The following is a 16,355-nucleotide window of genomic DNA, read 5'->3' as shown; positions in this document are numbered from 1 at the left end:
ACAGATACACTCGTTATAAACGTCTCATTTCCATTTAGATCCGCTGAAATCGCCTCCGGCTGAAAGCCTGGATGGTACACTGTTCGGTAAAAATGGAAATTTTACCAGAAGCCACAGGTAATAGAAAAAGAGAAAAGAATATCAGGTTCTGAGAGAAGATAATTGAATTTGCACTTGAGATTCTCGCATTCTCTCTGAATCCAATGGTGTAGCAGCAAGTCTCTTGCACGAGAGAAAGACTCTACAAACCACCGTCAGGCACATTCGTTTTCCTTCAGTGTTTTTATCCTGATTTTATATTGTTTCCTGAATAATGAGCAGTGTAACGATTACAAACCACATGTATATTTCATACTGGCACTGTCCAGTGATGGAGCATGGCAACATATCGTGGCTGCATGTAAAAAGGAGACATATAGTCCTCCTAATCCAAGAAACAACTCCGTTTCAATGGCAGTGATTGACAGCTCGCATCGTACAGTAGGAGCCCGGTTGCAGGCAAACATCAACAGGGCAATAAGTAAGATGTTTATCTCAGTTCAGATTCTTCTCAGATTCTCAGATGCCATCTTTTTGAGACTGTGCAACCTTGGAACCTTTTTCGTCTAAGTGCTGCTCAGACTCTCAACCAATTTAAAATGCTTTTATCGTAGCCCTAGTGTATGTTGTAGGAATTGCTGTTCATTTGTATTTTTAGACTTTGTCAGGTCAAATGTGCTGTAGAGATACAGTTTGACATGATTACTCTCAGTCAGACACAGCTGTGAAGAAGCTGGCAGGCAGAAGCTTCATCCTTGTCTTTGTGTTTCTGATCAGAAGAAGGTTAACCGTGACAAAGTGGAAATACTGCAACCTCCGGGCAGAACAAACAAATGTTAATTGTGTTATGTTAGATTTGCAGCATGTGTGTTTTTGTGTTTCTCCCCTTTCTGATAAAATCTCAGACCTGCCTGCAAATAACTAGCTATAATTCAGTGAAAAAATAAATGCCCAAAAAAACTGGTCATTCATATCAATAGAGAGAAGGCAGATGATAAAACAATGACGCTATCAATGGAGTCAAGCAACCAAGTCAGTGAAATGGAACACAACTGTAACATCATAGTCAATGACATAACAAAAAAAACAGATTCATACACAACAGACAATGTCAATTAGTCAATCAACTAAAGTAAAATAAGGAAAAGCTCTTTGATCAAAATGAACTTTTATGGACAGATTGAATTCTGTTGACGTCTTTCAGCCTCCACCTTCCTCGATCAGAGTCTAACAGTGTATCCAGAGAGTATGATAAAAAAAAATACCCTTTTGACTGACTATTTATTAATGTACACTGCCCCTGTTTCTCAAAACCAATATATCAATCAATCAATCAATCTTTATGACATGACCTATCGTTTGCTATCACAAGACTAAGATGAATTTTTTGATTATTACAAGTCTTAATTCAGATGAGTCTCTCAAACCTTATCATATGTGGAGATATTGTGGAAAAAAACCTTGACCTGCGACTGTGACGTCAAACACTGGCATAGAGAATGTGAAAAGAGACGACGTCCTTGCTGCCCACTACAGCTTTTATTAAAAGCTAAATAAAAAGAAAAGAAGAGGGGATTGTATTAAGCGCAGACCACGTGTGTTTGTATCCTGTTTGGTCACTATTGTAAAGACATGGCCAGATGTACGCAAGAGGATAAGAAAACAAAAAACAGAATTAAAAAAAGAACCAACCTGAATTCATAAGCGTGTTCCAAACAAATGTGATCCCTTTATTGTACAGATGCCATTTAAAATGCATAGCTATTTGGAAGTTATAATTACCACTCTTTGGTAAAAAAATAAAAAAACGGTGACACATGACACATGAACAGCATGGAATAACAGTTTATTTGTGCCATAAATCAGTATTTTATTCTGTACTGTTTTATACTGTACTCGCTCACGTCATGTAGTGGGTGGGGTAATTAGTGGGTTTGGTGGGGTGGGTTGTTGTTGGATTGCTTTGTGTGAAAGGTGCTATATAAATAAAGTCTGATTGATTGACTGGAGTGCTACAATTGTTGATGGCAGCAGAGAGGTGGTAAATAATTGCTTTGTGTCTCATGTCATAGTGAACAGTATACTTTTAAATCTCTTTGTGAATATAAAACATGACGTTATGCCTTAACCCCTCAAAAGGTCTGTCTGGACGTCTTTTTTTTGTGTGCTGTGAGTAAGTGTTTTTGCCATTTTTCCAGAAAAACTTCAAATATCTGGCAGTTATCTACAATTTAAAATGAAGAAAAACAAAAGCAACTGATTTTGCGAGTTGAATTAGAATTTTGAACAGTATAAAACATATTTATGATAAAAAAAACTATTCACAGGCGTTTTTCCAACTCTCTCCTCTCTGGACGCCAATCCTCTGGCGTCCTGCAAAAGTGCCAGTGAAATGACCATAATAACCACATTTTGGCTTGAATGTGCAACTTCTCAGTTTTCAGACACCCTTGGAACTTCTCCATTAGCACAAACTGTCACCTACAGTAAATACTGCAATGCAAAGTGCACTTGCACAAAAGTGTCGTCGGCGATAGGCTCGGTCTTAAGGGGATAAATCCTTACATAGAGTTGGAACAGAAAGTTGACTTCAAGAAGAAAAAATATGAAAGATCAGTATTGTTTTATTAGATGTGTAATAAAACAATAAAAGTGCTGTCCCAAGTGTCACCTTTAGGTCTGATATGAGTCTGTCAACCCTGACCTCAGACCTCCATCATCTTGATTTCACTTTAGTCCTGCACCATGCTGCACAACAGCTTATTTAATTCCTATTAACAACAATGGCCCACGTGTGACACAGGGGGGGAAAAACCACGGGTTTTCTCCTGCTATGTTAACATAACATGCTTCCGACGATAGATGATATTAATCTAATTGTAATCCCAGATGCAACATCTGCTCTATAATCCCTGACTGACTGCAGCTAAAGATGTGAGATAGGATGCAGACAGGCGACAGAATCAACCTGGGAATGTCTGGACTTATACTCACTGTGAAAGAAGTATGCACGGTGCGATGTGATCCAAAACCCCCGTAATATCATGCAAATTGTTCTTCAAGAACGGGCGGGAAAAACGTATGCCACCAATGTCATGTGACCAGAATGTGAGGGAGCAATGGCGCGACCCTGTGGATCCATGTGGATTTATTTTCAAGAAAAAAGCAAAACACATGTGTAAGGTTATAAGGTTGACATTAGTTTGTTCTCAGGGTTGTGATATTAATATGAGTATGAGTACGAGTATATGAATAAACACTGGTATGGAGCCATGCAGCATTATAATAAGCCTCTTCTATGTACTTAAGACCAGGGTCTTGCCTGAAGGAGGTCGTCGTTTTGTGCCACCATGTTATTGCAGCAGCTTGAATCGATGTGTGTTTCGTGTTTCGAAGCAGATGCCCTCAACACAAATAAAGAAGTGCTTCACCTATATACTGTACGTAAACCAACAAAGAAGAGCGAGAAAACGGAGGCGAGAGTTATGAAAGACATTATTTCTGGTATGTAAGGGCCCCTGCGTTTACCTGGCGCACTTGAGAAATGCAGAGGCGAGTGGAAGGGAAAGTGTCTTCCATTTCTTGCAATCTGCAGCGTCCTCCTTAGATTTCCCTGATGGCAAGTCATTCAAAGATGGCTGACGAGCGCTGCCCCACGCTGTCATGAAGCCTCTGTTGCTGCTAAAACTGCAGTTGTTGCAGCTCAAACCCAGAGGACACAAGGACCTAACTCAAACCCAAGCAAGGCACAGAGGATCATAATGTTGCTGGTCTCAGAACTCTGTTGTCATAGTGAGAGATTCTATTTTAGTGAATAATGTGGTTGTTGTGACTGTCCAAAGCTTGCGTTTCGACTGAGAACAGAATCGTTACTTGGTAGGCGGAGTGTGCGCTGTGTTCGACAGATTGGAATTAGGGTCATAAGAACGTGATTTTCCTTCAACATACTTAAGTAATAAGAACTATAAAAAACAGGTACCAATAAATAAATAAATAAATAAAGGTTTGAAAATTCTAAGGAAACACAGTGACTGACTGATGTTGTCTTCCTCAGGCCCCTCCCTCTCTGCTGACCTTTTGGCTTTTAATTTCCAGTATATTTGATCCTTTTTTCATGCATATTGTTGAAAATGCGTTTAAGTGTTTTCTTTTTTGATTTTTTTTAGTCCACTGTAAAGAATGTTAACTAAAATACTCACACTATCATATCTACGTACAAAAATGTCCTCACTGAAACCCATTCAAATCACTATTTTTGATGCGTCGTGACAAAAAACTCTAATTTAAGGGTTAAAAACTTTCAATAAATATTTGAAATAAAGGACTGATGTAAAATTTAAAAAAAATTAAATGTATACAATTTTTGTAGCTTAATTTTTTATGAACACATTTAGGTACTCTAGGTGTTTTAACGTAACTTATTTGAAGGCACATCTGAGGGTTAATATACAACATGTAATGTTTCCCAACTTTCAAGATTACATGTGAGCATTATCTTCAAACATCGTTGTGATATTAAAGGTGATGCACTTTTGTTTTACATGTGAATAAAATACCAAAGAGGAAGCACATACTCATCTGGCAGTGCAGGGATTTGCAGTGCGCTCGAGGACAGTCAAAACGATCTGTCATTTATCTGAACACAGTGATGGAGGTTGTTTACCAGCAGAAGCCTATATACAATGTAACAGAGGACGGGGGGTAATAATGGAGCCAGAGTGTGGTGGATGGTAAGAATCGTGCCTTTGCATTGAACATGTTTATGAAAGAGCAAAAAGGCAGAGATCTCTGATCAAATGAAACAAGCTTCACATGTTACTGTGTCCGTTTGAGAGTGATGTTTATGAAGAAGTAGGTGTGCATTTTAACCCCCACATTGCTCCACAATCCCCCACCACTGGTAAATAATCTCCTTTTCTTCTGCCAGTTTTTTTCCCCCTCAGTTTCTGGATCGGACTGGCAGAGATAATCTGGGATTAGAGCGAGCAGTTAGGCCTGCTGTGCCACTCATTCATTCTGATGGAACAGACATGTTTAACACCCACAGGTCATTGGCTGTGCATCAACATATTCATTATAAATCATAAAATGCGTACTGTAGAGCTGCAATAAATAAATAAAGATGTGACTTGTGTGACTTGACAGGCAAGAGATCTGAATACTTTTCTGACCCTCTGTCACAGTCTTTCCTCATTTATGTGCTGAAATCCAGATTATTCCTGCATCACTCGCTGTTTTTATACTTTTTTTTTACACCTTTTTTTTTTATCTCAACCGACAACCACGGCCAGCAATCATGTTCCCGGTGATTAGGTGGAATTATTTTTTCATTATAATAATCTTGTTTTGTGTTATTTCATTAGAATAGGATTACATTGTGTACGTATGTACATTATGTATGTTACTTATCATGAGACCTTTCTGCCGTGGATCACATGATGTGTTACATGTGTAAAGCAGGATTAATGAGCCTCACTCTGAATGTAAGGAACTATAATCATCCTCCTTTTTTTTTTTTTCTTCTAGTTGATGAAGGAAAAAGCCTTATTTAATGTGAAGCCTGCTCACAGGAGGAACATCCTGTGCCTTGTTACTCCATCTGAAGCTCCTGGTCTGAGGGCTAGTGTCCTCATTAAATGTCTTCATATACGTATTTCACTGCTCATCTTGGAAATAATTACATCTCATGTCAACATTTTACCTCATACAGGAAAACTGTCGATTTAATTTTTCTTGAATCCACTTGGAGCAGAAAATAGTGAGAAAAAAAACCTTCCGATCAGAATACTTAGAGTTCTACCCAAATTTTGTTCAGTACTGTGCACACAGGCAAAATCTTCAGAACAAACTTGTTTGGTAATGACATTTAGAGAAGATGAAGCACCTCAGATCAATTAAAAGTCACCCTTTCATGCAAAAGACATCAGAGTTAATGTCAAATGATTATTGATAACTGATAACTTGGCCACAGGGCAGCCTGTGGCCAAGGGGAAAGGGAACTTGACTTGTAACCGGAGGGTCGCCGGTTCAAATCCCCACCTGGCCAAAAAGGGCTGGGGTACCCCTGAGCTTTATCTGCTCAACCCCCAATGCTCCCCGGGCGCCACTCAGTGTGGCAGCCCACTGCTCCTAATTCTAGGATGGGTCAAAATGCAGAGGAATACTTTCCCTAAGGGGATTAATAAAAACAAACAAATAATGTGCCATTTGTTAATGATGCAGAAAATAATGGCGTATTTCCCCCGGCCCTACTCGCCTTGTTTAGGTCGCATCGTCAACGTAGGCGGAGTCATCACTGCACAGCTGTGTGAAACTGCGGTGACTTCCTTTTATACACGACACACACACACACACACAAACGAGTGACTAGTGACTTTACACCAGACTCCTGGTAGTTGTTGGAGATTAACTCACATTTTTCGGATTGTTAAGTATTATTAACTGATCCACAGTTCGGCGCTGTTCGGCTTGATTTGTGTGGGACGTCTTTTCCTGTGACAGCAGCCTGACCAATCATCGCATAGTACTTACTCAGCACGCTTTTGGAACCTCGCTGGAGCAGGAACTAAAAATAGTACTATGCTAGTGGAGGGGAGACGAGGCAAGTAGAGCCCAGTGGAAATACGCCATAAGTAGTTACATTAGTTCTGTCCATGAAGGCTTAACAGAGGCAGAAATAATAACAAAAATCACCCAAATGTATACGTACTGTGACTTTAAATTAGAGGTAGGCACAGGAATAGCGCTATGGTTTTAGTGCTTATGGATACTTGAGGTGAACATATACTTTCGATTGTAAATTACACCTCCATTTCCACTGATAGCACCTGGTACTTTTTTTGGTAAGTACCTGCTCTGACGAGGTTCCAAGCAAGCTGAGGCGATACCATGCGTGGCGTCTGATTGGTCACTGATTGGTCAGAGTGCTGTCACTGGAAGAGGCCTGAGAAAGACGTCAGACACAAGAATCAAACTGGACTATGCCGTATGTAGATTAGTTAAAAAGACTTAAAAATGAATCACTGATGTATATATATATATACATATATATATATAAATGTGTGTGTGTGTGTGTGTATTCCTTATGTTGTGGGGACATAAATCTGTTTAAGCAGTCACATTATGGCGATTTCAAGTCCCCTAAAATCAAGTCCCCATAACGTAAATTACGGCATTTTAGGGTGAGAACACAGGTTAAGGTTAGGATTAGGATAGGACAGTAGTAGTTATGGTTTATGTTATAGGGTAAGTCTCCAGGAAATGTGTGTGCGTGTGTATTTAGGGACCGCAGTGCTGAAAGCCTGCGATCGTGAGCGACGAGCCGCATCACAACCCCTGCCTCTGTATTTCAGTCTGTGCTCCGGTCATACAGGAGGTACTGAACAAATCTTTTTAACTAACTGATTCTAATGACTCAATATACTGAAAACAACTGCTTTACAAGTCACTAGACACCAGTTTACAGTATATGTGACTCGTGTAAAACAAGGCAACCGGACTTCACCCCATTCACGCAACAAGCCTCTGTCGGCCTCCGTTGGTCATATTGGCGGATAAGTGCGGATACACAAACAGACAGACAGACACACAGAGCCACTAAAAGCATTACTTCACTCTCACTCTGTGGGGTGAAATAACAAAGTCACGGCAGTTCCATGCAGCCACGCTGTGCTGACTCCGCCCATGTTGAGGAGATACTACAGTAATGGAAAAGGAACTAAACCGTGACATTAGAGACCCTTTTTTCTGGCTCTTTCAGCATCTGAGCTCCAATAACTTGCATGTTGCATAACTTTCCTGTGTAACACTGTCTCTGTCAGAATGTGGTCTTAAATCTTCTTGCTTAGCACACAACTCCACTGAACACACCAACCAAAACATTTGTCATTGTAACTTATCTTACACAGCTGTTTCTGACTGAATCAAAGCTGAGCCTTGCCTTTCTCTTCACAGCAAGTACGTCCAACCCAACAACTGCAAAGTGAACCGTTGTCTGTGCTTTATTCAGACAGTTAAATAAGTTTATGATGCAAATTGAATCCATTAATAAAAAATAAAAACAACCCATACAGAAATAACTCATAACTTAAAATTAAATGTTGGGCCACATTGAAGTGATCGGGGCTGCCGCACATGGCCCACTACCTCTGACAGTATTAGATTAGTCATATATTATAATATATAATAATATATTATAAGGTGAGTTGCAGAGTTGAGTATATATTGTGTGCTAAATATGAGATCTTTTCTAATGATGATACATCAGGACAACAACCAACTGTCACAGACTGTCACAATAAATAACAATCCAAATTAATAAATGCATGTTCCTTGTCTGATTGCTGTGTCGACCAAGGAAATTGTCTCTTTCTGACCTTCAATCAGTCACTGCAACAAGAGACGTCTTTGTGCCAAAGTGTAGCTGCTGAATAAAAAAAAAAAAGGAAAATGATTTCAGGTATGAAGTTAATTTCATGTAATTTGGTTTGGAGGTTGACCTAACTAATAGGTAGCCTATATAATATATGAGGGGGTTATAATGCAGGGTCGGTAATGGTTGAAGCTTGTCAAGGGACACGTTGTAAGTAAGTCACCAGGAAATTAATGTAAGTCAATGCAATGTCCTCGTAAGTCATGGAAACCAATGTGTGTGTGTGTATGTGAGAGAGAGCCAGTCTTCTGCAGATTCGAAGTTCTCTCTCTCCCTCTATCTCCCCCTCTCTCTCCTCCCTGCGCATGGAGACACGCGCACTGTGCCCGATCCATCTATCCAAAGAGCGCGTGCCATGGTTGAGGATACTGATGCTGTGATCTTCCTCTTCTCTTCAGCCCACGAGACACAGAAGTGCTGCTGTTTTTCTCCTTCTTCTGCTTCTTGTTCTTCTGTGTATCTGTGTTTGCCGCTGCTGCACCATGAGCTCTGAATGCAGCAGTTACTACAGCAGTGACGGTCTGTTTTTGGACGGGTTTTCTTGCCCCAGAACGGGAAGCGCTGCCGCCGCTGTCTACTGCTGCGGGTTTAATGACGTGAAATATTGCTGCGACGATCCCAACAGTTTCTTCCCGTACGACTACAGTTACATGTGGTGGCTGAGGTAAGGGGAAGTTTTTTTTCCCTCCTATAATTGGTGAATAATAATAATAATAATAATTTCTTATATGTTTTCGGGAGTTTTGAATATCTTTTAAGACTTGTTAGTCCTAATAGTAATGATATGATTTGTGCTCAGTGTTTTTGCAACTTTACAAAAGGAAAATAGCAATGAAAATACAAAATAAAGTGTGATTGTCTCTGAAGCTCTTGATGCTGGTGCTGATGCTGAGCCAGGAGCGTGAAGAGATCTTGGGTATAGCTGGGGTCAGAGGACAGGGTCCGTTGTGCCTTCCTCTGTGAAAGGGGTACATCTTAATGAGCTCTCTCTTATTTATGAATGGAAGCAGCAGCTTTTTATTAAAGTCCAGCCTCGCACACACTCCCCTGTGAATCCTCCCTGACACAAAATCATTATAATTAAATATGTACTTCATGCTGGTGACCTTTGCACTAATACCTCCCATAGCTCATTCACAACCAAGAGCTGCTTTAGTCCAGTCAGCTCCCATTAACTAGACTATTATTATTTTTACTTTGTGTGTGTGTATGTGCTCGTATTTGTCTAATTTTTCTGCCATAAACACTGTGCTTGTGTTTAGATCCACATTGTTTCAGGCTCTGGTACAGTAGATTGTGGCTAGGTTAAAGTTAGGGTTAGACATCATGGTTGTGGTTAAGGTTAGGTGTATCTGACTCTAAGTTATTGATTGAGGTCATAGGTCACCAATGGGCTATGGTTAAATGAATAGAAGTTAATCCAGGACCAACAAAACCTGCATTGTATGTGTGTGTTTTTCTTTATCCCAGAGCTGATCAAACTTGAGAGGTTTGCAAAACTTCCAAAGTGGACAGCCAGACATTTATATGAGCAAGAATGCAGCACATTGAAGTATTTTATATATACAATGTGTTTGTATATACAACTCTCCAACAACCACAGCTGACACTTGAGTTATATGACTTAGTGTTCTCATATCATTCCTCAACTCTTCTTTCGTCTCCTTCCTTCAGTATCGGTGCCCTGGTTGGTCTGTCCATTGCAGCAGTGGTCCTTCTTGCCTTCCTCATCACAGTATGTGTCCTCTGTTATCTCTTCATTGCCTCCAAACCCCACCGTCTGGACAACGGCCTACCCCTCAGAGTGCCAGGTAAGTGTGTCTGTGCAGACACTGATAAGGACATTGCATGGCACTGCAGAGGTATTTTCACTTCAGCTTAATCACTCATTTTCCCTTCCTGTTTAGTTCATCCACTGTGTATTTGTGAGGTGTTTTTGTCAGACTTTTTAACCGTGTGATTTTCGGCGTGCTTTTCAGAGGCGAATCCTCCCGAGGGATTCAGTCGCGTGACACCGACCGGCGTCTCTGGTCCGCAGGGTTTCAGGAAGCACTTCAGCAGAAAGCTTGACTGTGATAACCAGCCGCCAGACCCTGAGCGCCTGTTTCAGAGATGCTTCACCGCAACGGTCACCAGTGTGAAGGTAGAAAGTCCTGCATAGGCCAGTGAGATACTTTTTGTTCATAAATGGGACCCACAGTCTGGAGGTCAGGAGACCCAGTAAACCAGGAGGAAGACAATGTGGCCAGGCAGTGACCCTGACACTGGGAGGAACACAAGCTGACATACTGTGGTGTGCAATGGAGTCTATATTAAGTGATGTCAAGCACACTGTCACACAAAGGCTCTGAAAAGATTTCACCTTGATAATCCTAGCTTTATGCGCAGCAGTAATTGAAAGCACAAGTTTTCCATTTTCTTTGATGAGATGGGATATAATTGTTTTTCTTTAAAGCAAAAAAAAAAGATGAATAATTGTACATTTGTTATTAAAGTATAAGGAAGAGTATAAAGGGTTGAGAGTTCAGCATGGACAGCAACTGCCTTTTATAATTTAGCTACGTTTTACTCAGGGACTGACAGCATCAATGTTTTTTCATCTCTTTCAAGGCCCCAGTGGGCGGAGTCTGGGCTGGATTTTTGGACATGTTCGACAATGGATGATTATTATGTCGGCGAAGTCATTCAGGGTGGATGTGGTGAAGGAGATGGTTGTGTCAGCAAACAGTTTAGGAATACTGTGACTTTATTATGACTATTATGACTAGATCAAAAGTCATAATGGTTTCACTGCTGATGTTAGTCAGCTAAGGTCAGTTTTAAAGAGCCAGTGTGTATGTATAAATGATGAGACAACAGTTTACAACAAATGTAAAACTCCCCTTTCCCAAGCACTTCATGGAACCTTTGGAACTTAAGGTGTCCACAGATAATCTGGCTGGTTTAAAAATCCCAACCCCCCCCCGGCCAAAACAGCAAACTTTTGCAACAGATTTAATTCACCAGTTGATGGTCATGTGATGAGATGTTTGGTATAGATGTTTGCCACTGGCCAAGAACAATCCATGACTGTGCACACCTTTGGTTTGACAGGTAACCTGGAAACATCACAGCGTATGAACCCTCTCACTGTCAGAGAAATGTTATGTTGAGTAGAAGCTGTAATGGGTCAAAATCATTCATCTTTTTTTTTTAATAAACTGTGCGCAGCAAACTTGTGTGCTCATGGAGCTTTTTTGTGACCGTGACTTAGTGGTGTAACTGTTGTTTACAAAAAACCCCAGTCATTCAGTAGTTTGACAGGATAGACACTAATTGCCTCTGTGCTGCTGGTGTGCTGATAGTATTGCTTGACTGTGCTCATTTTCACATGACATATGCAGCATACAAATAATGTTACATTGTTTTTCTTCACAAAGACCGAACAGAGGAATAATAACATCAACAACAAATATCGCCAAAAGTTGTGCAGCTACACTGCAGCTTTAAACTAACCATCAAGGTTACAGAGCAAGAAGTGAAAAATGCTTTTGTTCCGTGTGATGAGAACAAGAACAACCAGGTTTTCGTGCATCTGCATTTCCTCTAAAAGCAAACCTTACAAACCAGTTTCTACAAAGCTGTTGCTTCTTAATAGCGAAATGCATAGAGCCCGCACACAATATATGCTGGTACAACCAATATACTAGTATGGCTATACACTGCATGTGTGGCTACAAGTGGGAGCAAGCTGGAAATCAAGAAGCATACCTACAAAGCTTTCAGATCAGTTATTAAAATGAATAAGGATGGAGTTGTAGACTAAAGTGTTCTGCAGAAATGTCATAAAATCGACATTTCAAAGTCGACTGACAAACTGAGTTTATGATAATTACATATTGACAAACTGAGTTTGTTCAGCAAATTAACATTCACGGCTGTTATGTAGGAAATGAGCCTTCTAAAATGTGCATTACGTTTCAAAAGGTCTGTTAAAATGTGAAAACACTTTAGAAGTGAAACCTCATTCAACAGTATGGTCTTTGAAGCTTGTGCTGAGCTGCATTCAATATAAATATTTCATTTCCAAATGTCAGCACAGACATGTGTGCAGTTGATCACACGTACCGTAATCTGCACTGTGAATTTCAAAGAATCCAGACTTTCCATATGATGTGTCTCATTATTGTTTGATGGTAAACATGCCCCTATAGTGATTTATTCACAGTTCAGTCAATAAATAAGCACCAATAAAATTAGAATCAACGGATTCACCATTATTAATATGCAGTGATGTTTTCGGTCAACGATATACAGTATATATATATATATATATATATATATATATGTGTGTACTGTATATACGGTGCATCAAAGAGTCAGTTGTTATTGCTTTAGTGCTGCACCAACTCTGAGGTGTGTGATTTAAACCCACATCCCTTGGCACAGGTTTTGTGGCCTTCATGTCTTTTGGTATATGACCTTCCCCCAAGTGCTACCATGGTTGCTGTGGTAACCATTTCTAGAAGTGAAAGGGACTATGCTGAAGATATATCATTGACATCATTGATATATCATTTTTTTTTTTTTTTTAAACAGACTAAATTAAAAACACTAATTAGGAGAAAAGGCATTCACCTACACATTGAAAACTGATTTTTATCTGATTGGATTTTTTGTCCACTTATCCCGTGTTACTCTCTAAAGGATGGATTCAGTCAGAACTGTCAGCCACCAGCAGGATAATGTGAACCTACCTGTTTTCATGTATCCATGTCACTGATTTCTGAAGAGTCGTTTGTTTTTACGTGAACACGTAATCAGACAAGCACAGAACTTAAGAATAATGAGTGAGTTACAGAAGATATGATCTCCACATTCAGCAGAGCAACTCTGACCGTGATGGCTCCTTGAATTCAGAGTGTCACAGTGATGAAATCTTCATGACAGTCAGCATCAAACAATCAAACCATCTCCAGTCCCAGGATGAGATGGAAGAAATTGCCTGAGTGAAGAATATTTTAACCTCAAATCCTCCATCAGCATTTGAATGAGTTATATGGTGATGCAACTTTTAAATTAATATGGTCAAGTGCAAAGTTTGAACAATCTATAATAAGCCTTTTACAGATAGTTGACAAAGTTCTGGTCTGTCCCAACGTGAGCTCATCCAAACTGACCAGTTCAATACTTTTTACACGGTTTCCACAGCACTTAATATATGTGATCAAACAAAAGACATTTCTAATTCATTTTTTACAAGGTGATAATAATAGAATGTAAGATCTGATGCATTGAATACTGAACAGATTGTCAGCATTTGATCTAAGGCAAAAACAATGAATTCATTAAAGCATAATTTGAACACACACATTTGAAGAACAGATGCGGTTTTAGCTGATTGAAAAGTATTATGATATGCTCCATAATCTTTTGATGGATTGTAGTGCTGAAGATGGGGTAGTAATGAAGTGCAGAAACAGGCCAGGAGTGTTTTTCTCATTTTCACATTTTAAAATCAGCCTCTTAAGATGTTCGTCTTCAGTTTGGAAAAGGTATAATTTGACTTCTAATAAATGGAGTGAGCACAGTGAGCCGCCGAGCGATGACAGTCCATCTGTGAACAAAGTCAGTGTCTTCTAAAGGTGCATTATCTCCACGGATGTCTCATGGTTCAACGTGCGTTGACAATTACTGAAAGTGGGGCCACTTGTATTAGTGATTTGTGACAGAAAAAAAAGCCTTATTACAATGAGAAAAGCTGGATCTTCTGTTTTAAGCACACTGATTTTCTGTAAAACCCGTATAGCAACGCAAAGCCAAGTATGCACATGAATTTTATTGAAGGGTTTTTCTACATCATGTCTCATGTGATTACAGTGCCATCATCTGGCCTCACAGCACAAATGCAACACCTGTCAAGTGTGAACAGTCAAAGCTCACGTTTTCCCCCCATTAAAGGGACATTTATGAAGAGATCATCACCATCTCTTGATGAATGTAACTGAAATAAAGATATTCATTCATTCGTTCATTCATGCTTATTTCCAATCCTCGGTGAATGGCAGTGGAAAAAAAATGACAAATCTCATAGTTACTCATTAACATCTCTGTCTTGAGGCCATGGCACAGGAAATGTGACATTACGGCTTCTTGTCATGTAACCTTTGATCGGGACGTCTCTTTATGTTTTATGTTTTACGAAAGGGGCTGAAGACAAAACACCAGAACTCAGATACAGATACAGCTGCCGTGTCTTTGGTCCTGTAATATCCAGGTAACTCTTTTTCATGTTTTCTGTGCTTTTTGTTGTGGATTTTTAAAACCTGGGTTATTGTGAGTTGTCATTTGACTTCAGACGCAGCTATCTCACATCGCTCTGATACCTTATTTAAAAAACAACAACAACCTGTATACTGCAGTCTAGAGTGCTCTACACAGCCAATACACACAGTGTTGCATTCTGTATTAAAGATGATCTACGTGTGTGTCAATGTTATGTTTTGAGTTACTGTGTAAGTGGTTTATGACTCTAACAGTGTTCAAGACCTCCCAAACATCATGTGACAGTTTCTCTGTGAAAGAAGACACACATGTTTTCAAACTTTCAAGAGTATTTTCCTTCTTTCTGGTGGCACAAAATGTGTTCGAGACACATTGTTTTTTTCTTCTACCTCATGTAATTCTAATTCTAACAATCTCTGTTATGGTTTGGGTAAACTGAAGCATTTTTTCAGCATTATGCACTTGAAATTGAAGTTTAAGAGCTTAAAACTTAAAAATGAAATGAGGAAACACTTGGCAGCGACAAAGAAAGTCTTTGATCAGGATGGGAAATGTGGTAAAAAGTAGATAATGACATGCTGGTGTGATTTAAATGTATAATATTTTCTATCTTAAAGGCAGAGAAGATGTCAGGCAACTTGTCTCCGTGGAAATGACTTTTCTATTAGAAAAAGAAGTTGGGATAATTGCACCTTTCAAGTTTAAATAGCCTGAAACTATGTAACTTAGCAATTAGATTCTGGGAGAGAGGGAGTGCATCATTTTACCAACTGTTCACAGGCTTAAATGTGACATATCAATGTATAAAAACCAGGTTCTCTTGATGTTGTAACTGGACTATAGCTCTGTGGTGGATCTGTGGTACAATTAAAGAAGCAACGAGAGAAATAAAGATTAAATTGTATGTTTAGCATCCGTTCTAACCTTTATTGTGATGGTTTTCTCGCCAATTTCGATTGTGTCATATGTTTTTCTTCCAGCACAACCATTTTCCGTGTAAACCTTGATGTGTGAAACAGTAACACCGAAAGGAATCATGACCCTCCGTAAACAAATTTGCTGATATTTTTTTTTTTTTGTAGGTTTTTGAAGAGCTTGACATGGATCAGTGGAGCTGCTGCATTCGTGTGGCGCTTCTTCTATGTGGAGCTTTTATCACAGAAGCACATCCCGCTTTTATATTGGATGGGGAACACAGAGGCTCTCAGAGGCATCTTCTAATGGAAGGAGATCACACCACCAAGAACATGACAGGAAGTGAGCGTAAGTAGGGGAATCTTTTACCATCACCTCACTCTCAACCAGGTGTGTCTGAGGAACTTTGAGCTCTGCTGTCAGGATTTACAGGAAAACATAACAAGTGCTATGGCATTGACCTTGCTGTCTTTAGAGTAACAGATGCAATTTGTTGTTTTTCCTGCTGTTTTTTTCCAGGAGCAGCTGATCCAGAAGAGAGCAGGAAGTCAGTAGAATGGTCATATCTGGCCGCAGCTCTGGGCACAGTCCTCACCGTCACCCTGCTCATCGTGGGGGCCGTGAAGTTCCGCGTCTTCCACCGCTTCCTGGCCAGCTACAGACACTCCCTGCTCCACGAGACTGATGGCGTCAGCCAGTACGGTCA

General features: G+C 39.9%; 1 protein-coding gene across 2 annotated transcripts; it reads left to right on the top strand.

Annotated features, from left to right (window-relative positions):
* The first annotated feature begins 8,788 nt into the window (after positions 1-8,788).
* Positions 8,789-11,426, top strand: LOC122776377 (protein shisa-like-2A). 2 transcript variants are annotated; one of them, XM_044036881.1, is made up of 4 exons: positions 8,789-9,134; positions 10,145-10,281; positions 10,450-10,613; positions 11,081-11,426. In XM_044036881.1, exons 1-4 carry the CDS (start codon positions 8,953-8,955, stop codon positions 11,132-11,134), a joined length of 537 nt encoding a protein of 178 aa, XP_043892816.1. In that variant the 5' UTR covers positions 8,789-8,952; the 3' UTR covers positions 11,135-11,426. The 2 variants fall into 2 exon arrangements, with proteins under 2 accessions (XP_043892816.1, XP_043892826.1); XM_044036891.1 differs by having other exon boundaries at positions 10,450-11,426.
* The last annotated feature ends 4,929 nt before the right edge of the window (positions 11,427-16,355 follow it).

The sequence above is a fragment of the Solea senegalensis genome, linkage group LG1 (genome assembly GCF_019176455.1).
Source record: "Solea senegalensis isolate Sse05_10M linkage group LG1, IFAPA_SoseM_1, whole genome shotgun sequence".
NCBI lineage: Eukaryota > Metazoa > Chordata > Actinopteri > Pleuronectiformes > Soleidae > Solea > Solea senegalensis.
The sequence above is the reverse complement of the archived record's forward strand: the minus strand, read 5'-3'. Positions and strand labels throughout refer to the sequence as shown.

Coding starts and splice junctions, on each gene's coding strand:
- LOC122776377 (XM_044036881.1), top strand. CDS start 8,953: ATGAGCTCTGAATGCAGCAGTTACTACAGCAGTGACGGTCTGTTTTTG. Junction 10,282..10,449: donor CCTACCCCTCAGAGTGCCAG/GTAAGTGTGTCT, acceptor CGTGCTTTTCAG/AGGCGAATCCTCCCGAGGGA. Junction 10,614..11,080: donor CAACGGTCACCAGTGTGAAG/GTAGAAAGTCCT, acceptor ATCTCTTTCAAG/GCCCCAGTGGGCGGAGTCTG.